Below are 27,868 nucleotides of genomic sequence, written 5' to 3' on the forward strand. Positions count from 1 at the left end.
TCAAAGTCTTCAGAAAAACTTTGAATGCTTGACTAGACACTAGAACATTACAACATGCAACCTCCCTAGTTGACACAGGTCTCGCGCTGAGTATAGTTCGTAGATCTACCCGAGCTCGCTCTCGTTGATCTGGAGCTGTCCTTGGTGATGTACATCTCAATCCAATTAGCTTTCACCTCCGGGCTGTGTTGCAGCCAGCGGGTGGAAAAAAGCTCCCCCCTATTACTCGATCCTGTGCGTCTTGCTATACAGATAGCCCCATGGTGCGCTCATCCGTTTATTTTTACATGTTCGATATCCGAGGACAACCTCTTTTATCATATCCCCATGGAGTGTGCCATTTGCAGTTTTACTACTGGTAGTAGTATTTTCTCACTACAAGGACGATATTTCTCTGTTTATTTCTAAATGTGACAAAGATAAAATGTGGAAGACATCCTCTACTCCAGTTACAGACGGTTTGCGGTACTAGCCGGATGGGAGGGTAGCCTAATCACGGATAACCTGCCTGTTCAATTCTCTTCGAGGGAGAGGAGTTTGGTTTGAAAGATAAGAGTGATACAAAAAGGTAGGCCATCGATTGTTATTAGGCTATATTAGACTCGTTTTTTTTCTGAAATGTTCACTTTTTACTTCTTTTCTGAAATGTTGTTTAAAAATAATATCTTATCTTTTAGCCTATCTACTGCTCTATTATTTAGGTTGTGTAAAACGCAAAGACGTTCATAATATACTAAATGTGAAATAAATTATGTTTGATTACAGAGAAATACAGGATCAGTAAGGATCTGATTACCAGATAAGATGTTCGAAAAGTTCAGGTTACTGAATTGATATGGTATATTGGGTAGGATACCAAATCATATATTGGTTCCATTTGATCTTGAATGAGGTTTTCTGTGTATTACATAAGTAACCTTGGGGTGATAAAGTACAACTATGTGACCTCTATTAGAATTTACCCTAGGCTATACTAAAGTGCCTTATTATCAAGACCTATCAAGACAGGGTTGGGTAAAATTTACCCTCCAAGTGACACCCTCCAAATCTAGTGTAAGTTGGTTAAAACGAGAGCCCTAGAGTTTCCTGTATAAATAGCCTGGAGGCTATTATGAAGTCATGAACAGTAGCCTACACTCTGTGGAAACGGTTCTACATGGAACCCAAAATTGTTATACTTGGAACCAAAAGGTTCTACCTTGAACCAACAAGGGTTTTTCAAAGGGTTCTCCTATGTGGACTGACGAAGAACCCTTTTAAATTCTAGATAGCACATTTTTCTAAGCGTGTAGCTAAGTGTAATAGGCTACTTGCGGTGAGATTTATGGTTAACTTAAGCCAACACAATTAAATCTTAGGCCTATTGCCTTCAATGCATAGAGCACTCTTTATTTTATTTGATGAAGAATAACTTTTCAGTGTGGTTCTGCAATACCGTGAGCTCACATAACATTTATTTAATGGATTGGCTATATTGTTCTTCAATCCTGGTCTTGGGGAACCACAGGGTGTGTAGGATTTTGTTCCAACCATGTAATAACACTAGCCTGGAAATCTAGACTGAGTCACGCTAAGGATAATAATTCAGTCTGGATTTTCATGCTGTTCTAGCAGACCTGATTTAACTAGTCAAGGGCGTGTTGATTAGCTGATTAGTTGAGGCCTACTGGGCCTCGTTGTGCCCAGTAGGCCTCAAATAATCAGCTAATCAACACCCTCTGGGTCCCCATGACCAGGCTTGATGAGTTAGTAAATTATGTCACTGCTTACATGTAGTCATTATAAACTGATGTGGATATTTTAAAATCAGGTATTCAAAAATGATCATGCATTCAGATGCACATTTGTCCTCAACTAATGGTAAAATTAGTGTCCCTGTTATTTCATTTTTTTCTTTCAGTTGAAGCCATGGGGAAACCGGTTTGAAGTTCATCTCACATTCAAAGTTGTTGGGCCCAATCCTAATTGAGGGGTCAGTGGATTTGACCTGACCTAGCATAACACCTGAACTGTGACCATTATGGCGGAGAGAGCTAGCTTTGGTATCCCCAAAAGCAACTCACGTCCTGTAGGCTCACTCCCACCAGAGCCGATCGACATCATCCGTACTAAGGCTCGATCCAGAAGAGTCCGCATCAATGTTGGGGGGCTGGTCCACGAGGTCCTATGGAGGACCCTGGACCGTCTCCCCAGGACCAGGCTGGGTAAACTCAGAGACTGCAATACCCACGAAACCTTAATGGAGATCTGTGACGATTACAGCTTGACTGATAATGAATACTTCTTCGATAGGCACCCAGGAGCGTTCTCCTCCATTCTGAACTTTTACAGAACAGGGAAGCTGCACATGATGGAGGAGATGTGCGCGCTGTCCTTCGGCCAGGAGCTTGACTACTGGGGTATCGACGAGATCTACCTGGAGTCCTGCTGCCAGGCCCGGTACCACCAGAAGAAGGAGCAGATGAACGAAGAGTTGAGGAGGGAGGCCGAGTCTCTCAGAGAAAAGGACGGCGAGGAGCCGGAAGAAGGCTGCTGTCCAGACAAGAGACAGAAGCTGTGGGACCTCCTTGAGAAGCCTAGCTCTTCTCTTGCTGCTAAGGTAAGACCAAAGCGTTGACCTGGGTTGAGTTTAGGCATACTGACTATGGGTCAGTCCAAATCCATCCCATCCCATGTTGTCATAGCTGCTGCAGGAATCTCTCTAATTTCATAATATAGTCTCATAATGTATGATCTTGGTTGCAGTAAAGTAGGGGAGTACTGTAGGGGCTAGACCTGCTCAACCCGTTTTCAACTTCAGCTCAGCTGCTGGCAAAACTCTGTACGAGGTGGATCTCAATATATCAGATATATGGAATTTGATCAATTAGTTTATTAACAGATCTTGTGTCCCACATTGAATTTGTCTTTAGATATCTCTTTACTTCCAACTCAATCAAAACAGTAGAGGAGAATATTGTGCCACCAGCAGCTTAATCCTCTTTTAACCTATGAAGTAATCAGATAAGAAAGAACCCGGAAGATTATGGTTAATGTGTGCTTAGTGCATAGTGCTCTGTGTGTTGTACATTTGAGACGATACATTAAACAAATACAGTATATGAATAATATCACACATACTGTATTTTGATGCACAGTATTTTGCACTCTTAACCAATACATTTATACTAAACAAAAATATAAACGCAACATGCAATAATTTCAAATATTTTACTGAGTTACAGTTCATATAAGGAAATCAGACAATTGAAATGAATTCATTAGGCTCTAATCTATGGATTTCATATGACTGGGAGTAGAGATATGCATCTTTAAAAAAAAAAAGGTAGTGGCATGGATAAAAAAAACTGTCAGTTTCTGGTGTGACAACCGTTTGCTTCATGCAGCGCGACACATCTCCTTCGCATAGGGTTGATCAGGCTGTTGATTGTGGCCTGTGGAATGTTGTCCCACTCCACTTCAATGGCTGTGAGAAGTTTCTGGATATTGGCGGGAACTGGTTGACGCTATCGTACACGTCGACCCAGACCATCCCAAACATGCTCCATGGGTGACATGTCTGGTGAGTATGCTGGGAACTAGGCTATTTTCAGCTTCCAGGAATTGTGTACAGATCCTTCTGACATGAGGCAGTGAATTATCATACGACAATGGATCTCAGGATCTCGTCATGGTATCGCTGTGCATTCAAATGGACATTGATAAAATGCAATTGTGTTTGTTGTCTGTAGCTTATGCGTGCCCATGCCATAACCCCACCGCCACCATGGGGGCACTCTGTTCACAACGTTGTCATAAGGAAACCACTTGGCCACACAACGCCATACACGTGGTCTCCAGTTGTGAGTCCGGTTGGATGTACTGCCAAATTCTCTAAAACAATGTTGGGGGAGGCTTATGGTAGAGAAATTAATATTCAATTATCTGGCAACAGCTCTGGTTTTCATTTCTGCAGTCAGCATGCCAATTGCCCGCTCCCTCTGTGGCATTGTGTTGTGTGTCAAAACTGCACATTTTAGAGTGGCCTTTTATTATCCCCAGCACAAGGTGTACCTGTGTAATGATCATGATGTTTAATCCGCTTCTTGATATGCCACAGCTATCAGGTGGATGGATTGTCTTGGCAAAGGAGAAATGCTAATTAACAGGGATGTAAACAAATGTGTGCACAACATTTGAGAGAAATTAGCTTTTTGTGCATATGGGAAAATTCTGGGATGTTTTATTTCATCTCATGAAACATGGGACCAACACTTTACATGTTGCGTTTATATTTTTGTTTAGTGTAGTTAATTTTAGTATATGCTGATCAGTTGATCATATGAACTCCAGCACCAAATGTCTGTAGTGTAAGGTTAGGTATTATGGTTTGGTATTCATGTTCAAGTTAGTTCTTGGATCTATGTCTCCAGGACTAAGGTCTTATATGAATCTTTCTAATGTGATAAAGTGTTAAATAATATTTTACAGACAGCAGTTTTATTTATTGTCTTGCATTCGCACTCCCAATGGTATACCGTGTGTACTGTGCTTCCCAGAATTCAGTCCAAGAAAAGCAGTCAATTGACCCATTAGTAACGGTTTAATGTGCATGCTTTTATCTCTTTTTTTTACTAGAGTGGGGAAGTGTAATGCATTGTATTCCCACAATTGCACATTTGTCCTCTCTATGGGCAAAATCTAAAGCATCTAATGGTTCAGTCCACTGCCAACCTCAAATGGTATAAACAGGAGGTTTTCTGAAGAACCATGGTGGAGTTTTAGGGAGACTAGATTTAGTTCTGCTAATAAACACAAGTGATACAAGTAAGCGCAGTGTACAAGTTTTTCTTTTCTTTTAATAACATTTAGTCACCTAATTCAAGAGGAGGTGCTTAGTGTCTGTTATGAGTTTTAGCAGTAGGCCTGATAGAAAAAGGTTTTAGGAGGAGGTGCTGGAGGTGACAGATGGTCAGGGGAACCCACTGTTGGCTCACACACGGGTCAGTCCCCATTATCCTGCTTCAGTAAACTGGCAGGACACTCAACAGACTGCAGTGTGTTCTATGAACATTGGTTACACGTGTTATGTAGTGGTTGTCTACGTTCTGCTCATAGGGTTGGCGTCAGTTCCTGATCGCATTCATCAGCGTGACATCACAGGTCGCTCCTTGATTAGGCAAGGCAGTAATTGTACCAGTGGTCACATCATGTGACTTTAATATAGGCCTGCGTGGAGAAACATGGAGGAATGGAGACAAATGCTGAGTTGATTTTGTCAATCAGATGGGCAACTGCCAACTGGGCAATCCTTTTAATTGAATTTTGTCCTTGTGCAATATTTGAGTCACTATGGACATCATGTAATTCAAGCTGACGGGCTCCAAAACCGGAAACATGTTCCACTTCACATACATGCACTGTATTTATTTCAACTGTAACATTGAAACCTGACTACCCAGAGATTGGTGCAGTGCCATCAGACCAAAGGTCTTTGTGAAATGAGCTTGGTGATTTGTAACGATTAAGTGAACAGTGAAGTAAGATAGGGCATTCCTTACCCCCCAAATGACAGACACTAAGCTCCTGTTGGCTTGTGGAAGGAAGCATGGGGGTAGCACTAACTAGCACATGGAGCTTAGGGAGTGCTTAAAGCACAGGGGTAATGCCAGGGTGTGTTGCCTCCTTTGGCCTGAGAAAGGACATGGAAAAGCATAAGGCACAGGGAAGGACACTGGCTGTGTGTGTCGCTAACTCGAGATACCGGAGGAGTGGCCATGGGGTATACCCAGCCTGTCACAACAGAGCAGTATGTTATGGTTGGCTCCCAGTCAGTTATATTTTGTGAGTCAGCACAATGACACAGCATCCACTCAGGGCTCTTGTCATTACACACACAACTGCTGACAGGAACGGAAAGGGCCCTTGCTAGACCAAATCAAATTACTACTCCAGAAGAAGTGTCATTCACAATTTTGTGAGGCTACTGTTCAATACTGTAAAATATTATTTCCAGTTTATTACCTGTAGTACAGTATTTGATTTGGTATACCTATAGAATCGGAATGTTTTATTTTGAAATTATTAGAAACAACTTTCCAACGGGTCTCAAGATAATTTTGTGTGATTTTCCAATGATACAAACAAATGTTGGAAACTTTAGCAAATGTGAATAACTCCTTGACACAGAGCATGTGTAACTTCCATGTGAGTGTCAGCTGCTTATAGCCTGCTGTGTCCTGCCCATACTGTTCACCACCTCCTTAATTCTACACATCAGTCAGTTTTAACATACTTTTATATGCTATGAAAGCCATCAGGTTCTCATACAGGTAGGCCTACTACGTAATAGGGTGTGTCCCTAGTTTTGCTGAGGCCTGGTTGTGCGGCTCAGTACTGTAGGGAGTGATGGAAGTGAGACTTAATCTTCTTTGGGGGTTTGACCCAGGCTGCGTCTGCAAATAGACTGTTGTGAAGGCTGCACACCGTCTGGCTCACAGCGAGCTGGGTTTGCAATATGCCGACCAGCCCGGGCGGGGGTCACGTGTGCGGTAGAGCTGTTAAGCAATTACTGCAGTTGGGTTGGCTGCTGCTATAAGATTAACAAATGACGTAAAAGCAGTCTCCTCTCTTCATGATTAGTTCCTGTTCAGTACTTGTTGAATAGATACAGGTTGAGTGCCCACTGGTTAATTTGAGTTAATGACTGTGAGATAGTGCAGACGGCAGGAGCATGTCTCCTTATCACGCTCAATTTAATCTTGACGAATGATTAAAAAGCTTGAGTGAGATTAATTTGTCCCTTTGGCAGGTTAGACAGAATGCTTGGATAGCATAATCGTTTTTCCCAAATGTGTTGTCTTTTAAATTCGATTCTTTCACCCATTTATGTCAATTGACCTTCAATTGGAGCTGAATATGTCATAGGGTCATAGGGCATTGTTCTCAAATAGAGGTACAGGTTTTTCACCTGTAACTCATGTGGCTCAGTTGTTGCAATCTGGACATGCACTATAGCATTACAGGGTTATTTTAGCCTTGACTAGATAGGAATTTTGTACATGGTGAAACTGTACTCCAAAGTTTTTGCTTGCACATGATTGTTTTGAACAGAAATCTCTCTCCCATTGAGTGCTGTCTACCTCTCAATCTAACATGAGAGGCATCTTTCAATCCACCTCAATTAACACACTGGATAAAAAAGGTCAACAAAATGTACATAGGTACCTGGTCAACTCAGAGCAATACTTCATTATCCATTTTCAAATGGAAATGGATTGATTTGCTGTCACATTACCCAATTTAAGTGCTCTTGATATTTTGGGCATTTACTGTATATATGAGTATATTCACATCAAGGATGTTATCCTGCTATTGATATATTGGATGAGGGATTTTGAGTCTTGGCAAGGAAACTGCACCTCTCAGCATAATCCATTTTGCCTTCAGATCGTGTACCCAAGCATGGCAGTGTGAGGCGCAGGAAAATGCCACAGGCATCTGTGTGGTAATTTGTCACCATTTATATAACTATTTCTCATCCCTCTTCCCCTCTCCTCAATCTGCAACTACCTTGATATTAAAAGCCACAATTAGCTGATTTTCTATCTCCAGGGAAGCAATAGTCCCATCACTTCCTGTACTATGTGTCACTTCATATACAATATACATTGTGGTGTTAAGTCATTTAATTTCAAATGCCCTTCACATTCCACTATAGTAGCCAGTTGTTCAAATTCTAAGCATGAGCCATCCCCTTTCTTTTTAGAAACTGCTGGTTAAACTTTTCAAATAACGACTCACCTTTTTATCCCAGATTTATACCAACTTTGAGAGAAATTCATTCCATTATGGCAGAGGATTCATTCCATCTGGACCTTTTTGGAGCTAATGTTAATCATCAGTTACACTCCTCGGTGAGGTTGTTCAATATTACTCAGATGCCAAACAAAGGCGACTTGATTTGTTGTACAGTAGTTTAATCTACTGTAATGTGATTTTCCTACTTTTTGGAGGGGTGCAGATTGAATGAGTCAGAGATGATCCTCTTTAATAAACACTGGAAAGTCAAGATAATGCGATCGATAAATGTGCTTTAAATGTACAAATGTAGGATCTTAATTTGAAAATGCAAACTTCCCACTGGGCACAAACTGGTTGAATCAACGTTATTTGTCAACGTATTGTGACATGGAATCTACACGGAAAAGACATTGGATTTGAAAAAAAGTTAACCGTTATTTTAAAGGTGAATTTAAACTACAGGATTCTGTCAACATGTCACAAATAAATACAATTGAAGTCGGAGGTTTACATACAACTTAGCCAAATACATTTAAACTCAGTTTTTCACAATTCCTGACATTCAATCCGAGTAAAAATTCCCTGTCTTAGGTCAGTTAGGATCACCACTTTATTTAAAGAATGTGAAATGTCAGAATAATAGTAGAGAGAGGGATTTATTTCAGCTTTAAATTCTTTCATCATATTCCCAGTGGGTCAGAAGTTTACATACACTCAATTAGTATTTGGTAGCATTGCCTTTAAATTGTTTAACTTGGTTCAAACGTTTTGGGTTACTTTCCACAAGCTTCCCACAATAAGTTGGATGAATTTTGACCCATTCCTCCTGACAAAGTTGGTGTAACTGAGTCAGGTTTGTAGGCCTCCTTCCTCGCACACACTTTTTCAGTTCTGCCCACACATTTGCTATAGGATTGAGGTCAGGGCTTTGTGATGGCCACTCCAAAACCTTGACTTTGTTGTCCTTAAGCCATTTTGCCACAACTTTGGAAGTATGCTTGGGGTCATTGTCCATTTGGAAGACAAATTTGCGACCAAGCTTTAACTTCCTGACTGATGTCTTGAGATGTTGCTTCAATATACCCACATAATTTCCCTTCCTCATGATGTCATCTATTTTGTGAAGTGCACCAGTCCCTCCTGCAGCAAAGCACCCCCACAACATGATGCTGCCACCCCCGTGCTTCACGGTTGGGATGGTGTTCTTCGGCTTGCAAGCCTCCCCCTTTTCCTCCAAACATAACGATGGTCATTATGGCCAAAAAGTTCTATTTTTGTTTCATCAGACCAGAGGACATTTTTCCAAAAACTACGATCTTTGTCCCCATGTGCAGTTGAAAACCATAGTCTGGCTTTTTTGTAGCGGTTTTGGAGCAGTGGCTTCTTCCTTGCTGAGCGGCCTTTCAGGTTATGTCGATATAGGACTCATTTTACTGTGGATATAGATACTTTTTTACCTGTTTCCTCCAGCATCTTTACAAGGTCCTTTGCGGTTGTTCTGGGATTGATTTTCACTTTTCGCACCAAAGTACGTTCATCTCTAGGAGACAGAACGCGCCTCCTTACTGAGCGGTATGGCGGCTACGTGGTCCCATGGTGTTTATACTTGCATACTGTTGTTTGTACAGATGAACATGATACCTTCAGGCATTTGGAAATTGCTCCCAGGGATGAACCAAACTTGTGGAGGTCTACAATTTACTTTCTGAGGTCTTGGCTGATTTCTTTTGATTTTCCCATGATGTCAAGCAAAGAGGCACAGAATTTGAAGGTAGGACTTAAAATACATCCACAGATACACCTCCAATTGACTCAAATTATGTAAATTAGCCTATCAGAAGCTTCTAAAGCCATGACATAATTTTCTGGAATTTTCCAAGCTGTTTAAAAGCACAGTATACTTAGTGTGTGTAAACTTCTGACCCACTGGAATTGTGATACAGTGAATTATAAGTTAAATAATCTGTCTGTTAACAATTGTTGGAAAAATGACTTGTGTCATGCACAAAGTAGATGTCCTAACCGACTTGCCAAAACTATAGTTTGTTAACAAGAAATTTGTGGAGTGGTTCAAAAAACGAGTATTAATGACTCCAACCTAAGTGTATGTAAACCTCCGATTTCAACTGTACACTGGAGTTGCTTACCAAGACAACATTGAATGTTCCCGAGTGGCCTAGTTACAGTTAGGGCTGTTGTAAATGGGTTGAAAATCTATGGCAAGACTTGTAATTGGCTGTCTAACAATGATCAACAACCAACTTGACAGAGCTTGGATATTTTTTTTCATAATAACGGTCAAATATTGTACAATCCAGGTCTGCAAAGCTCTTAGAGGCTTACCCAGAGAGACTCACTGCTGTAATCGCTGCCAAAGATGATTCTAACATGTATTCACTCAGAGGTGTGCATACTTATGTAAATGACATATTTCTGCATTTCATTTTCAGTACATTTCCTCAAATTTCTACAAACATGTTTCAAATCAAATGTATTTATATAGCCCTTCTTACATCAGCTGATATATCAAAGTGCTGTACAGAAACCCAGCCTAAAACCCCAAACAGCAAGCAATGCAGGTGTTTCATTATGGGGTATTGTGTGTAGATGGGTGAGAAACAACAATTTTAATCAATTTTGAATTCAGGCTGTAACACAACAACATGTGGAATAAGTCAAGGGGCGTGAATACTTTCTGAAGGCACTGTATAGAGTCGTGGCCAAAAGTTTGGAGAATCACACAAATGTAAATTTTCACAAAGTCTGCTGCCTCAGTTTGTATGATGGCAATGTGTATATACTCCAGAATGTTTTGAAGAGCGATCAGATGAATTGCAAGTCCCTCTTTGCCATGCAAATTAACTTAATCCCCAAAAAACATTTCCACTGCATTTCAGCCCTGCCACAAAAGGACCAGCTGACATCATGTCAGTGATTCTCTCGTTAAAACAGGTGTGAGTGTTGACGAGGACAAGGCTGAAGATCACTCTGTCATGCTGATTGAGTTTGAATAACAGACTGGAAGCTTCAAAAGGAGGGTGGTGCTTGGAATCATTGTTCTTCCTCTGTCAACGATGGTTACCTGCAAGGAAACACATGCCGTCATCATTGCTTTGCACAAAAAGGGGTTCACAGGCAAGGATATTGCAGCCATTAAGATTGCACCGAAATCAACCATTTATCGGATCATCAAGAACTTCAAGGAGAGCGGTTCAATTGTTGTGAAGGGCATCAGGGCGCCCAAGAAAGTCCAGCAAGCGACAGGACCGTCTCCTAAAGTTGATTCAGCTGCGGGCACCACCAGTACAGAGCTTGCTCAGGAATGGCAGCAGGCAGGTGTGAGTGCATCTGCACGCACAGTGAGGCGAAGACTTTTGGATGATGGCCTGGTGTCAAGAAGGGCAGCAAAGAAGCCACTTCTCTCCAGGAAAAACATCAGGGACAGACTGATATTCTGCAAAAGGTACAGGGATTGGACTGCTGAGGACTGGGGTGAAGTCATTTTCCCTGATGAATCCCCTTTCCGATTGTTTGGGGCATCCGGAAAAAAGCTTGTCCGGAGAAGACAAGGTGAGCGCTACCATCTGTCCTGTGTCATGCTAACAGTTAAGCATCCTGAGACCATTCATGTGTGGGGTTGCTTCTCAGCCAAGGGAGTGGGCTCACTCACAATTTTGCCTAAGAACACAGCCATGAATAAAGAATGGTACCAACACATCCTCCGAGAGCAACTTCTCCCAACCATCCAGGAACAGTGTGGTGACGAACAACGCCTTTTCCAGCATGATGGAGCACCTTAATCCCATTCAGAACTTGTGGTCAATCCTCAAGAGGCGGGTGGACAAACAAAAACCCACAAATTCTGACAAACTCCAAGCATTGATTATGCAAGAATGGACTGCCATCAGTCAGGATGTGGCGCAGAAGTTAATTGACAGCATGCCAGGACGGATTGCAGAGGTCTTGAAAAAGAAGGGTCAACACTGCAAATATTGACTCTTTGCATCAACTTCATGTAATTGTCAATAAAAGCCTTTGACACTTATGAAATGCTTATAATTATACTTCAGTATTCCATAGTAACATCTGACAAAAACATCTAAAGACACTGAAGCAGCAAACCTTGTGGAAATTCATATTTGTGTCATTCTCAAAACTTTTGGCCACGACTGTATGGTTGAAAGCATAGTGATAACACACTGAGAATTCAACAAATTTCTGGCTGTCTTTTTGAGTGGATAAATAAAGGTTGAAAGCTCATTGATCAACGTCTCAACCAAAATTTACCCAAATTTCCATGTTGAAATGACTTGGTGTGCCCAGCGGGTTGTAATGTATTTAAGGTTTAAAAAGGCATCTAAAGTTTGTAATATCCACTTAACAATTTTAACCTTGATTTGTCTTAACAAAAATGTTTCAATTTCTACAAAAATGTCCATTAATTATAATCCATACAATTATAATCCATACAATTTTAATCCATTGCTGCAGGATTATTTTCTTGCTGTGAGAATTTGGTCAAACTAACATCCTTTTTCTGTACTTTTTATTTTATTTTAATTGTGTTTATTTGAAAAATCATAGACTCTTTCTTAGGGAAATAAAGGTGCTATCTAGAACCTTAAAGGGTTCTTCGGCTGTCCTCATAGGAGAACCCTTTAAATAACCATTTTTGGCTCGAGGTAGAACCCTTTCGTTTGCTGGTAGAACCCTTTTAATTCCAGGTAGAACCCTTTTCGGTTCCATGTAGAACCCTTCCAAAAGGTTTCTACCTGGAACCATAAAAGGTTCTCCTATGGGGAGAGCTGAACAACCCCTTTTTCTAACAGTGTACAATTGATTGCATGGCTTGAGGGTGGTGAGTGTAATATGATTTATTTCACGGCAGTCGGCAGGCTGTAGGCCTACAGCACATGAGACGAACAGGGTAATCTGTTCCAGACATGCCACCAGGGGTCTTTTCACAGTCCCCAAATCCAGAACAAATTCAAGAAAGCTCACTGTATTATATAGGGCCGTTATTGCATGGAACTCCCTTCCATCTCATATTGGTCAAATGAACAGCAAACCTGGTTTCAATAAACAGATAAAGCAACACCTTACGGCACAACGCCTCTCCCCTATTTGACCTGGATATTGTGTGTATGTCTTGATATGTAGCCTATGTGTGCCATTTTTAAATGTATGTGGTCCTGTTCTTGTCTATTAGTGTTATATATTATGTCATGTTTTGTCTGGACCCCAGGAAGAGTAGCTGCTGCTTTCGCAACAGCTAATGGGGATCCTAATAAAATACCAAAATATTATAGTTGCAAATCTTTGCCCTGAGTTGAGTAGGCCTAGTCTATTTGTGGAGTGGGTAGTAATCAACGAAGTAGTCGTATGCAAATTAGCTCTGCATTAGCAGATGACACAAACATCACATTAAAAAAACATGTGTAAGTATGCTGTGGCAGTCTGTTCTTCTCCATGCAATAGTGTGTGGTGTGCATGTAGCCATTGCAAGATCGAATGTTTGTCCCTAGAACAGAATACCTTGGACATTGGGTTTTGTTTTTTTGGTTAAATATCAGTTCAGTTTACACACTGTGTTTAATTACAGGTTGCCCAATCATCACGTCGTCTGAATCTGTCACATGGTCATGTCACCTTAATTACCAAGCTTGTGGTTGGCCTGTACGTTGTGATGACCAATCAGGCGCATCTATTTGACTAATTACTATAATCATGGCCTTCTCCCTTTTCCCCTCACACAAAGAGAAACCATCCCACCATCAGCAACTCACTGAACACAATCCAGTGGGCTCTGGTCTACATGGATCGCAGTCAGAAACAGTAGCCTGAGCCAACATGGTCTAAATAAAGCCTCTTTTGGGAGGTAATAGCATGGTGTCTGTCACCATAGTAATGAACAGTGAAATCTATGCAAATTGTCTTGATACTGCAAAGTTATATTGATTAAAAAAATGTGTGTCTATATGCAGTTTCACTGTCTATTGATAATTGAAAATTGTGTCATTACGTTTCTAAGGAAGCGTCATATTTTAGGTTTAAATTACAATCCAGTGGTACATCCCTAATTAATAGTGAAAATATACACATACATACACGCAAACACACATAAGGCTTGATATTGGTTTAGTAATGGTGTTTAGAAGGCTATACAACCATTTTCTAGTTGGTATTGCTGTACAATGGCCTGTAAAATTAAATGGCACTCCTCCACTGTGTCCCTTACTCAGCAGAAGCTCCTTGAAAAATGTGGTGGGTTGGTTCCAGCTACATCTCCCATATAAAAACACAGCCAATCCAATATATCCCATGTCACTTTTCCATAAATACCTCCTGATATTGATCAAGACGTTCTTGGGTTTCCCCTCCGAGGACGGCCTGCAGCAGTGATAATGTTTGCCAGAAATAATCTAACCTTCAAGCCTTACATCCTTTGCGTTGAGGTGGTATTTCCTTTTTTTTTCTTGAAAATTTTACAGTGTGTTGTTTGTCTTGTTGCTTTTTTGTCTCGTTGTCTATCAGATCTATAAACTGTGGGCTCTTTGCTGTATGGCCTGTGTACCTCAGAGAAAGTAGGTTCTGTATGTCAGCCATTTTGCTATTGGCTCAGAATAAATCTTTTATATAGGATTCATTTTATTGGCTGTGTACTGGCATACATTTTACAGGCATACTTTCATCTCAATGAATTTGTTTAGTTGATTACATTTAGCCTTTGGCAGTCAGATCACGATATTGCTACTGGACTTGAGGTGAGGTCGGTTTGAGGCGAGTGTGGAACCGTAACACTGTTTGACTGTGGTGTTTCTCTTTTATGTCATAACCATAACATTTGTGATGTTAAGCCACAGTTCTCTGCCTTCCACACGTGTTCATTTCCTCTCAGATGTTGCTGTAAATCCAAACTCCTGTCACAGATTATAGCTGGAACAAATCCCTGTGTTTTGCCTGATTGAACCTACAAACAATCTTCCCTGGATTTTTTTCTGTCCGTTTCCTGGGAGCCTTTGTTTGAAGTTTAGCAGCAAACCAAGAGCTAAACGTAACTGAGTGGGAGGACGGACCTGGCCAGGGCTTAATGAGGGAAATCCAGATCTTTCAATTAATCTGCTTACCTCTCAGTAGCCAGATGTTCCCAAGGACTGCACCATGCTGGTCCAGGTCACACATGCATGGAGCCTGGTTGGGACAGAGAGACACACAGCAGAGGCAGCTCAGCCTGTGTACTAGCCCCATTGTCCCGCAGTCCCACATCTCACCTAATGTATTGGACACCTCCGCCACTCATAAACATAGAGAATCATGCTCAGATTGAGTCATGATCAATCATCATACTCTTGGTTTTGTTTTGAGGGATTTCTGTGTATGAATGAAGGGCTTTAGTGTTGCAGCATATTTTAATGAAAATGTGGATTAGCAGTGTATAATACTCAAAGGTCTTAGACTGGGTCTCCGGAATGGATTCCTTTGTTGGATCTTAAAATATCCAAAGGGTCGTTTCTAAATACAGAACATGGCTACATCTATTTGACCTCAAATGCAAATTACTTTATTGTCCCCTGAGGGAACAACAAAAAAATGTCATCTGTAGTGTTATATGAAAATATATGTTATCTATATGGAACATTGTAAATTGTTATTGCTGTGAAAAAGGTATTTCATGTACAAGACTACGGATGGATATGGTAATACTGTACAATAACTGTTTTAGATACTCATAACCATATCGGATTTGAGAAAGTAATGAAGTACTGTAACATATTCTGTACATGTACTTAATGTATATTGTCTATAATTCACCTTATTATTTCCTTTTTGGAAATTCAATAAAAACACAGCAAATGTGTCTCAATGGTAATTGTTCAACTCCACTGAGAGCTCCAGGGGCAAAGAGGAGACTGTCATTTGCAGTGCTTAATGAGAGATTTGGCAGCAACAGACAGTGCTCTTTTAGTGGGTAAAGATTGTCTGTCAGGACTGTTGGAGGATAAAACCATCCAGGATGTAATGCAGGAGAAGAACAATACAGGTGTTTTATGACTTTTTCACAGCGTATCAACGAACAACCTTACACTCGAGTCACAAAGGTGTCTTGTGGCAGAGTATCTGCTGATCCTTTGGCGTTCGCTCCCTTTTTGCACACGCATGCCCTGCCCTGGAATCTTCTCAAGATGTGGGCTAGCGATTTCTCTGTATCCAGATCACTGTTCACGTAATTACGTTTCTGCAGATCTACAGATCAGGTCAGGAGGAAGCTAATCCTGCTCCTTCCACCCCCACAACCTCACCACTGATGTCTGTCGACCTAGACTATATCTAAATGCACCACACGCACGCAAGGCCCATGAGTGAATTACTCTGTATTAAGTGCTTTGGTAGTATATCACATTGCAATCAATCAATCAAATGTATTTATAAAGCCCTTTTTACATCAGAAAATGTCACACATCACCAACGATCTATCATGGTCCAAACGCCCCAAGACAGTCGTGAAGAGGGCACGACAAAAACTTCCCCCCCTCAGGAGACTGAAAAGATTTTGCATGGATCCCCAGATCCTCAAAAAGTTCTACAGCTGCACCATTGAGAGCATCTTGACCGGTTGCATCACCTCCTGGTATGGCAACTGCTCGGCATCTGACCGTAAGGCGCTACAGAGGGTAGTGCGTACGGCCCAGTACATCACTGGTGCCAAGCATCCTGCAATCCAGGACCTATATAATAGGCGGTGTCAAAGGAAAGCCCATAAAATTGTCAGAACCCCCCCCTTCATTTGTTTTGTATACTGCTGCTACTCACTGTTTATTATCTATGCAAAGTCACTTCATCCCTACCTACATATACAGATGACCTCTAACCTGTACCCCCGCACACTGACTCGGTACCGGTACCCCCTGTATATAGCCTCGTTATTAATATGTTATTGTGTTACTTTTTATTATTTTTTACATTCGTTTATTTGGTAAACATTTTCTTAACTCTTCTTGAACTGCACTGTTGGTTAAGGGCTTGTAAGTAAGGTCTACACTTGTTGTATTCGGCGCATGTGACAAATAAAGTTTGATTTGATTTGAAGCACAGTGGCTAGGAAAAACTCCCTAGAAAGGCAGGAACCCAGTAAGAAACCTAGAGAGGAACCAGGCTCTGAGGGGTGTAACAGTACATGGCCAAGATGTTCAAACTTTCATAGATGACCAGCAGGGTCAAATAATAATAATCACAGTGGTTGTAGAGGGTGCAACAGGTCATCACATCAGGAGTAAATGTCTGTTAGCAAATTTTTTTAAATTTTTTAAATTTTATTTGTGAGGGTATAATTTATAGAGTGTTTGCTGAAGAAGGCAGAGTGTTCTCAATTACATAAATGGCATGTTTTTTCATAGAGAAGACAAAGACACATGGTAGTGGCCCATTAGTGTGGTTTTCACAGAAAAGTCATGTAAGCGTATAATGATGAACGTTGACCTCAGTGTCCTGCCTGTGAAATAGTCAAACTTTTCAGCATAGTCTTTTCCTTTGTGTTGTTTCTTTATGTACAAAGCAACAAGTCACTCAAGGTTATTACTAATTTCTATGTGAAGCAGTATGGATTTAGATTAGGCCAAGGTGCAAAGGTCCTACCATTTGGCAGCTATTATGCCACATTATTTAGTGTTGACAAAATGGACTTTCATATAACTCGATCCCAATTGCTCTTTGACCCACCTGGGTGGGTGATAGTTCAGGTCACAGTTGACCAATGAGACCTCCAGCAGCTCTGCCATCACAGCCAATAGGCATAATGCTGCATGACCATTGACTTGACCTCAGCAGCCATGACTGTGGCCAGACTGGGTGTTCATCCTGACATGCCCGAGACAATCTCTGCATCACGCGATGGCTACAGCCAAGGCTTTTCAGAGGCTTTGTCTTATCCATCCTTCTGCATCACACAATGACAGACTTCCTCTCTAGGTCTCTGTAGTGTAATGTAAGACACCTTTCTTTGAAGCGGTTTCAGTTAAAAGTGTTTAAAATGTTATTACATCTGGTATCTTTCAAATTATTTGGGTTGTTTGGTATTTACTTAGAACTGTAGTAAAATAGTTGTTACATAAATATTTACTTTCCCCCCTTAGGATTCATCAAACCAAGCACAAGTATGATGGATACTATTATTATGATGGATAATATTATTATTATTATTATTATTATATTTATTAAACTTTTATTGCACTTTTCATTACTCACAAAATCTCAAAGCGCTTGTTAAGCAAAATAAACAATAGCAAGTATTTAGACAGAAATATAGGCTACAACAGTAGCTAGATCAGATCGATCAAATCTGTTTGAGTGCTTCTTGAAGCCTCCAGCGGATGGGCAGCTGCGGTCATGAGAGGATCTAAAAGCTCATAGCTAGATGGTCAGCGGAGATGGTGGTCCGGTCAGCATGTCCAAGGGCAGGCAGACAGGCAGGCAGCTCAATGTTATCAGTGCATCTCCGCCGTCTGCAGCTTCTCTGTAGTGGGATTCTGTGATGAAGTCTGAGCTCCCCACAGAGTACAGCCCACTCCTTACTTCAGAAGCATGGCCGTAACTATGAGGACACCGAGGTCCGGACTTCTGTAATTTTTTCAAATAAAAAAAGTATACATATTTTGTACACAATAAAGAAAATGAATTATAGGTCAATATCTAAATGTTGGTCACAGCTTTGATCAAAGCTCAGAACGCTAATCACGCATGTCTCTTTGCGAAATAGTGGAATCATGAACAGTGGATTGTTTGTTATATTCGCCTGCGTCCCCTGGATTTGTCTCCCGGACTTGCCTTTTTAGCAGCACATTCACCACTCTCTCAAACGGCTCACGGCACAGCCCGAGGGCCTGAGACGTGAAACAAACTACCCCAGCCCGGAGACGGCTCACTGGAGAAGTAGGCAACACTAGAGGTGCTGCTGACAGTGTGTTTGTGAGATGCCGGACAAAAGGCAATCTTAAAACTATCCCGTATCTCCTGCCGTGTCTACAGACATCACCCAAACAAACAAAAACCGACTCTCGGAGAATGAGTGCACAACTGGTAGTCGCTTATAGATACAGTACCTTCAGAAAGTATTCACACCCCTTTACTTTTTCCACATTTAGTTGTGTTACAGCCTGAATTTAAAATGGCTTAAATTTACATTTGTTTTGTTACTGGTCTACACACAACACCCCATAATGTCAAAGTGAAATTATGTTTTTCGAAAAAATTATCAAATTAATTACAAATTAAAAGCTTTGTTACAGCAAGCCTTAATAAGTTCAGGAGTAAAAATTTGATTAACAAGTCACATAATAAGTTAAATGGACTCACTCTGTGAGCAATAATAGTGTTTAACATGATTGTTTTATGACTACCCCACACATACAATTTATCTGTAAGGTCCCTCAGTCGAACATTGAATTTCAAACACAAACCACAAAGACCAGGGAGGTTTTCCAATGCCTCGCAAAGAAAAGCACCTATTGAATATCCTTTTGAGCATGGTGAAGTTATTAATTACACTTTGGATGGTGTATCAAAACACAGACAGTGATGTGGTGCTCAGTGGTGAGGCTGAGGCAGGCTACAATGCATGCAGGTGTCACGGCTGTCGTAGGGAGGAGACCAAGGCACAGCGTGGTATGCGTACATTCTCTTTATTATAAGAATGAACACTGAACAAAACTAACAAAACGAACCGTAAAGCTATACAAAGAGTGCTGAACAGGCAACTACACATAGACAAGAACCCACAAAACCAAAAGGGAAAATGGCAACCTAAATATGATCCCCAATCAGAGACAACGATAAACAGCTGCCTCTGATTGGGAACCAATTCAGGCCACCATAGACATACATATGCCTAGACTTACAAACACCCCTAGACATACAAAAACCCTAGACAATACAAAACAAGCATACCCACCCTCTTCACACCCTGACCTAACCGAAATAATAAAGAAAACATAGATAACTAAGGTCAGGGCGTGACAGCCGGAAGCATAGGAGACAGAAAATGAGGAAGCAAGCAGAGAGAGAGGTTAGTACAATGGTTCACAAATTTGGGGACAGGGCCCCATGTGGGGTCCCCTGTTAGGAACTCAAAAAATAAGATATGTTTCAATATGAACATTTCAATATGAACGTTTACACATGGCCTATCTTCCCTATAATCAAAATGCAAACAATAAAGTATGTCAGTGGGAATCATTTATCATATTTCCCCCCCTTTCAGGGGTTTAACATTACAATTGTATAAATAATAGGCTTTTGTAGATTGACTGAGATGAAAGAACCCACAGCAGCCAAGGTGATAATGGCTGGGGTCATTTTTCCTTGTTTTTGCTGTTCTCCAAATAGCATTTTTAAAGTGTTTTAATTGTGTAGAATGCAGTAAATTATCTTCAATTTTAAAAACACCACCCCCTTCTGGACCTCACCAAAACTCAAACCCTGGTTACAGCCCTGTTCAGAAGTATCCTCCTGTGCAATGAAAAACTGTCCCAATGCCAACTCTGCATGCATTAAATATGATTATATATGTACAGAATGTACATTAGCCCTCTGCCTAGGCTGCCACTAGGCGTCATGACAACTATATAACTATCAAAATACCAGGAAGTAGGCCTAACCATTGCTACTAACCACATAATTGCTCAGAAAAATCCGCATTACCAATACTTGTATGGATCACTGTACTTTTATTACTGGAACCAACAGATATGTTTTCCCACCAGTTGTGGCTCATTTTAAGCAACATTTTGATTTTATATTTACAAGCCAAACTACTCTACAGTATATCATGATTATAGAGTGTCCATTTGCCTGATGGATCAGTGCTCAGGTGTGATAGAGTAGATTCTTAGCTAGCCCTTGGCTCGGTCTTGGCAGGAGGCTTTCTCAGAAGTAGCTGGCAACGGATGCAGGCGGTTGTCAGTGACTCACGTGGCATCGACAGGCTGTCACAGCTATGGCCACTCTCCACCGTAAATCACCTTAGGTGCTCTTCTGTACATCTTTCATTCTTTAACATATCTGTGATTTATTCACTTAATATATAGATGCGGGTATAATAAGTCTGTATAAACCCTCCCCTTCTCCAGAGGGCCATAAGTATAGGAGCTTCAGCATGTGCTTGTCTCTGTGAGGAGGACATTTCAGGATAATTGTAATAGGATTTGGTGGCTATCTATAGTAAGGATAGAGAGAGGTTAGAAGTGGTTACTCATTCTTTCCTCAACAGGAAGAATCAACCAATAATCTGATACTTCTCATTCAGTCAACATTGTCATTCTAAACACACCCACTAAAAATGCAAGCCGCAGACAGGATATTGTGCATAGAAAGCTGATTGTGCATAATCATTGATTTAATGCAACGCATTGTGATCCATACAATGTGTATGTATGGCTATAGGCTATGTACAGGAACTTAAAGCTAGCATGTATTAGCCTACAAATATTATATTTATGTTTGAAATTATAAGAGAATCCATGATAGGTTATAAACTCTATATTTGCATTTGCTTCATGGGATGAGGGGAAACCCCTCCAGAAAGGGATTGTTCTGTGTAGCCATCTCTCACAAGGCCAAGAGTCTCATCAATAGCTCTCTAAGCCAGTCATTTGAGCTCCCCCACTTGTCCCTGGCAAGACTGCCCTTCACTTTCATTGCACTCATATTTTAAAGGACTAATGACACTGAAACACTACAGATGCTTGCCAATACAGCCACTATGCCAATATTGAGACTTAAGCTCATACTCTCACATCTTTGTTGCACACATACAGTATTGCTCATTTCACAACATGCAAATTGGGCTTGTTTGCATAAAGCACTTGGAGATGTGGAGAGTGGTCACAGTTATGTCAGTTAGTCGTGTTACGTCCTGCAGCACTGCAGCAAGGTTGTCATGTGAAAATCAACTGTGCTAAATACTACAGTATGGCCCAACCTGTTTGGATATACCTTGTGTAGGCAAAGTAATGATCACATCTTGAAAGTTACCGCTAACTCCTAACTCTATTACCTGCAATGAGGGATCTGTCATTTTATTGAATTAGTTATCTCATTCAAACACCTGTGAATCCTTTAAGACGAGTTGAAATTAAACCGGCAACTTTTTCTTTATCTTTCACTGTCTGTGATTGAATCTCCCACAGATACTGTATTCTCATGTCATAGTTTTTGAGCTCTGTCTGATAATCACAACTGATTGTATTTCTACACAGGAGTTGGAGATGCAGATCTATTATGGTGTCTGAGTCTTTTGTAACCTGGGATTAATTCTCCTCTATAGCCGTGATTAAGAGAGTATTGCAGGGAGGTCAGGCCCGTGCGATGACAGCGTCACAGCCTTGGGGACCCAGGAAGGGAAGGAGGGCGGCTGGACCGACCAGGGATAGCTAAGAGAGATATAATAAGAATTTGATTATTTCCACACCCTTGTCTTGATGAAGAAGTGAACATACACACGCAATCACACACACACACCTCACAGGTTTGACCTACAACAACCTTTAGTATTTGCGCATGTAAGTGCTAATTTAACCTGAGCATAATGGCCGTTGACAAAGACTTCTTACAACCATGACATAGAGGAAATAGCAGACAGAAATCTATATGCTGTTAATTAACTGATGTGATAAGTGGTGATTTGTTTGTTTCCTGTATCAGATATCTCTGATTTGAGTGTTTCTTCGGTTAAGGAAGGAGTGGCCAATGTGCTGCAGAGTTGAGAGGATATCTTCTTTTAACATTGATTATCAATCCATAATAGAGCCTCTGCTGCCGCCCACATTTAGATGGATGTAAGGAAATATTGCCCTCTGCTCTGTCATCTGTGCCTTACACAACCATTTCTGGTATTGCTCACATCATCTTATCAATTGGCTTATACAGCACAGTATATAAACATGTAATGTTGTAGAAACATCTAATCAAAGGATGTTGTGTAATAAATAAGACACATTTGGTGTAAGTGGTGTTGAGTGAATACTGTAACTAAGTATTCTAAGTAAATAAGTATTCTAAGTAACTAAGTAACTTGCCAGCAATATCAAAATTACTTTATGGTTGGATGCGCTAAGAAATCTCTCTTGTGAGGTCAGGGCACCTTATGAGGCTATGATGCCTCTGTCAGACCACCCCACCAGGACGCTTTCAGTTAAGGGGTTGCATGGGGAGAACAACCCTTGGCCTAGGCAATATAGAAAATTAATACAAAAATTACAGTTGAGGTGTAGTACAATTGATTTACTTAAACAACATCACTAGACCTTAAGCACAGTACGCAGTGGACTTACTGCTTGATGATGTTTAGCTGCAAATACAGCACCTGCTCTTAATGATCCTCCTGGCAACGTTAAATGTGAGCCAATATCAATCTCACTTACTATCTGTTCACTTGAAGGCATAATTCATGTTTTCCATGCATCTTAGTAAGGAAGGCTTAGTCCTGAGAAACCAGGTTAACTAGAATAAGTAACCAGTATGCACACACACACACACATACACACACTGATGTTTGTGTGTAATAAGAGTTGTCTCAGCTATCTGATCATGACTCATTTTCAATTTCTTTGTTTCTTTGTCTTTCAGTTCCTGGCCTTTGTCTCCGTCTTCTTCATCGTTCTATCAACAATCTCGTTATCACTCAATACCTTGCCAGAGCTACAAGTCGTTGATGAGTTTGGACAGGTCAATGACAATCCCAGCCTAGCGCATGTTGAAGCTGTGTGCATCGCCTGGTTCACGATGGAGTACCTCCTCCGCTTCCTCTCTTCTCCTGACAAGTGGCAGTTCAGCAAAGGCCCACTGAACGTCATTGATTTACTCGCTATCCTGCCCTACTATGTAACTCTCTTCCTGACCGAATCCAACAAGAGTGTTCTACAGTTCCAGAATGTCAGACGAGTGGTCCAGATATTCCGTATCATGAGAATCTTAAGAATTCTAAAACTGGCCAGACATTCCACTGGACTGCAGTCCCTTGGGTTCACCCTTCGGCGCAGTTACAATGAATTGGGTCTGTTGATATTGTTCTTGGCTATGGGCATCATGATCTTCTCCAGCCTGGTATTCTTTGCTGAAAAAGACGAAGATGCCACCAAATTCACTAGTATTCCTGCTTCATTCTGGTGGGCTACCATTACCATGACAACTGTAGGTTATGGGGACATTTATCCACAAACTCTTCTTGGTAAAATAGTCGGTGGACTCTGCTGTATTGCAGGTGTGTTGGTCATTGCATTGCCCATCCCCATCATTGTGAACAACTTCTCAGAGTTCTACAGGGAGCAGAAGAGACAGGAGAAAGCCATCAAGAGGAGAGAGGCCTTGGAGCGGGCGAAGAGGAATGGCAGTATTGTGTCTATGAATCTGAAGGATGCGTTCGCTCGCAGTATGGAGCTTACGGACGTTATGGTGGAGAAAGGTGATGAGAAACGGCCAATGGATAACCATCTCTCACCTAGTAGGTGGAGCAGTAGGCAAGGCAACTCTGAGGTTAGTCCAAAATCCCAGGCGAGGTATAAAGAGGTTGCTCAACTGGGATCTCCAGAAAGGGTCAATCCTCTAAGAACCAGCCCACAGCACCTGAATGCCAAGATATTGGAGGAGATGTACAACAAGATGACGACCACTGCCAATGTTGGCTCGGGAGCTCCACATGAACAGAAGCTTAAGGAGGAAATGGAAATGAGGGTGGTGTCTTCTGGACTAAAGCCCCCCCTAATTAGGGAACGAGCCAGCGGTGACCTCAGGAGCCCATCCAGCGTGGACAGCTTCGCCAGCTGCACTACAGAGTTCAGTGTGGCAGAAAGCAGTGCCCTCCTCCCTAACGTAGCAGGACGGAAGGCACCTCCTCCCCTCGACCTCAGCCAGATCAGCTCTATGGAACCAAAAACCCAAGAGAATGTTCCGCCGGCTACCATCATCAAGGAGGGTCTTTATGAGTATGTCTCAAGCAATCCAGAAGGGGCGTCACAGGGGGAGGATAATCAAAGCTTTGACATGAGCGTCGAAAACATCCGCAGTTCTCTCAGAGGCAACCCACAGAAGATGAAAGCTCTAAAAGTGAATTTCATTGAATCTCAGGCAGAGATGCCATCAACGCCTCCCTGTGCTACTCTGTCTCCACCAGGATACCAGCCCTCCCCACCCCCAGGCCAGGCCCCGGTGACCAGCCCACGGGCTCCAGGAGAGTCAGGCCAAGGAGAGGATGCAGCCAAGGGCTTAGAGGGCGAAGGTCAGCCTTCCAGCTTAAGCCACAGGGGAAATCACATGGACAGGGCCGCTGTCTTCAGCCCTTTGTCACCTAAATCAACCAACTGCACTACTCAGGAAGTGGTTGTTGCTGGCAACGGTGAAGGAGAGGCAGGCAACAGCCAAAAGGAAAACCACATAGTTCTGGATGGAAGTCTATCTCCATCTTGTGAAACAAGCATGTGACTAGTATAGGTGGAAGGTCAAGGAAAGATTAAACAGACTCTCTGTTGTCTATGAAGAACAAAAAGATGAAGCACACTAATGTATTAAAAAATAAGTTGTCTGCATGGCTTGACAATTATTTTTTCTGATAACATCACTGTTTCTGAAGACCTATGAGAACTGCTGCTTGCTGCAGACATTGAACTTTTAACAGTGAATTTTACTATAAGGCTCCAATGTGAGCAAAAAAACAACCTAGTATGAATGAGGACATTTATGAACAAATTGTACTTTATGGTCCTGGACTTTTTACGCAGCTAGCTGTACATTGCAAGTTTCTTTTTTTAGCTTGCTGAATATTTTTTTCTGAAGTGTGGTGGGACAAGGACATCGACTGAAGAGGGGAATGTGGAAAGACTTTGGGATTTTTATATAAGGCCTCATCATTGGTCGAGCAGTATCAATGTCATATCATATTCTGTTACTTGATATGGCTTGCATTAATTAGCAAAGTTTCGATTCCATCTCATGTTATTGTATCTGTTTAGATTTTGCACCGTTCTCAATCAAGTCAACCGAGAGATATACTGTATATGGAACAAGCAAGGGCCTCCTAGTTCAGGGAAATGAGAAATGAATCTAAGCAAAAATAAAACGAATGTCCAGCATATTATATAACAATTCTTAAACATCTGCCAATATGGAAATAGACCAATAAGAAAAAAACAGTTTTAATAATAGCCTATACATGACTATCTATGATTGCTTTTAAATACTTTATATTCTACTATGTTATATTCTGTTCATGTGAATGAGCTTATGTCCCTCATTTCTATGTTTAGCATTGCTGTGGTGCAACCCTGCATTGATGGAATGGGAAATGGACAAGCCATATAAGTATTGCACGCCACCTCATGTACTGGTATTTACACTATGACAAAATTGATTAGATAATGGCATTATACTTTAAAAAAATATTATCATACAGCAGCACTTCCTTCACTTAGATACGGATCATATCAACTGAATGGTTATTCAGGTTCTTCACTAAAATGGACATGTATTATTGCTGAGTTCCAGATCCATCATGATCAAAGGAGATCTGTGTTGTTACACTCCTCACTCTATTTATGTTGTTGTAATGCTGCCTTTTGCTTAGAGAAGTGCAGAAAAATGTATTGGATATGTACATGTATGTATGCTAGTTGGAACAAATAATGTGTATGTTTGATGTGTCAAGTTTAATTTATATTGTATGGGGATGATTGTGGTCACAGTAGGTCTAATACTGCATGGTTTCCCAAAATCAGTCCAAAGGCTGCCCCTGGGTGCACATTTTAGTTTACGCCCTAGCATTACACAGCTGATTCAAGTAATCAAAGCTTGATGACAAGTTGATTATTTGAATCAGCTGTGTAGTGCTAGAGCAAAAACCAGGGGGGGGCTAGGACTGATTTTGGGAAACCCTGCAATACAGTACAGCACTCAGGGAGAAAGTGTAACACTGCCCTCTAAAGACAGAGGATTTTAAGGCATTTTAATTAATCCAACAATTCATGCATATCTCTAATTGGAATTCCTATTAATATTGAGGAAAGTAACATCTTTATTCAATTCATTGAGCATTTTCAAGTTTTGCATGGCACATCTCAACTGTTGCATCTTTAAAAAACTATACTTATACATCTGAACTGAATCAGGAGGGCCATCTGCAGACAATCCGAATACTACAGTGTATTCACTATATCAATTACTGTGCTTATATTCTATTTAAAGTAGATCATGTTACCATATTATGTTTTGTTTGTTTGCTTGTATGATTGATTCCATTTTTCTAAGATGAAATGGATCAGGACTGTAATATTTCCTGGTAAATTTATGAATTGTGTGCCTTTTCATAAATAGACATTTATGAGAAGGCGAAAACCTACATAATTTGGCTGGTTCATAGAGATCTATAAAGAATGTATTTCTAGTAGGGAGATATATGAGATAATGATATGCAAATAGCTATTGTTCTGAGTTATCAAGTTTTGTATAACTTGAAAGCTTTGTCATATCATGGATTACACCCTACTTTCAAAGTACCATTTGTTTTCAGTAATGTACAGTACAGTAGGCTTATGTTAGTTCATGATTGAGATGTCAGGGCAACTGGAAAAGTTACTGCACTGACACTCCTTGAAATAACACCAGCTCATTCAAGTCACCAAGTCATCTGTAAAACCTCAATGTCCATTTGTATTTTTGTTGTAATTATCTTACATTATTTTGTACAGTTAGCTCTATCCTACTCATATCCTCAAATCAATACTGACAACCACAGCGTAATGTAGGTAACTCTAGGGTCAATTCCTCATCTGCCTGCTTTGTGTGATGTTCCCTCCATACCCAATTTTCTTTGGTTATTTTAAAGGTATGTGACCATAGTCATCTTAATTGTAAGTCAACATAACTTGATAGTGAATGAGTAGTAACTTATTGTTTCCAATAAGTTGATTACCATATGCAAGACAAATAAAATGTGCTCATGTGACCCTGCCTTTGTAATTGTGTGTTTACAGAGTGGTCATCAAGATTCTTATTTTACATGTCATGGACATTTTCAATAATAAGGTGAATAGACCAAACGTACACA

General features: G+C 40.9%; 1 protein-coding gene across 1 annotated transcript; it reads left to right on the top strand.

The window, feature by feature from the left end:
* The first annotated feature begins 59 nt into the window (after positions 1–59).
* On the top strand, positions 60–27,766 carry LOC129824065 (potassium voltage-gated channel subfamily B member 2-like). The gene is made up of 3 exons (XM_055883362.1): positions 60–568; positions 1,901–2,599; positions 23,401–27,766. The coding sequence occupies exons 2-3, from the start codon at positions 2,021–2,023 to the stop codon at positions 25,249–25,251; spliced, it is 2,430 nt and encodes an 809-aa protein (XP_055739337.1). The 5' UTR covers positions 60–568; positions 1,901–2,020; the 3' UTR covers positions 25,252–27,766.
* The last annotated feature ends 102 nt before the right edge of the window (positions 27,767–27,868 follow it).

The sequence above is a fragment of the Salvelinus fontinalis genome, chromosome 26, assembly GCF_029448725.1.
Source record: "Salvelinus fontinalis isolate EN_2023a chromosome 26, ASM2944872v1, whole genome shotgun sequence".
Lineage (NCBI taxonomy): Eukaryota > Metazoa > Chordata > Actinopteri > Salmoniformes > Salmonidae > Salvelinus > Salvelinus fontinalis.

Coding starts and splice junctions, on each gene's coding strand:
- LOC129824065 (XM_055883362.1), top strand. CDS start 2,021: ATGGCGGAGAGAGCTAGCTTTGGTATCCCCAAAAGCAACTCACGTCCT. Junction 2,600..23,400: donor GCTCTTCTCTTGCTGCTAAG/GTAAGACCAAAG, acceptor TTTGTCTTTCAG/TTCCTGGCCTTTGTCTCCGT.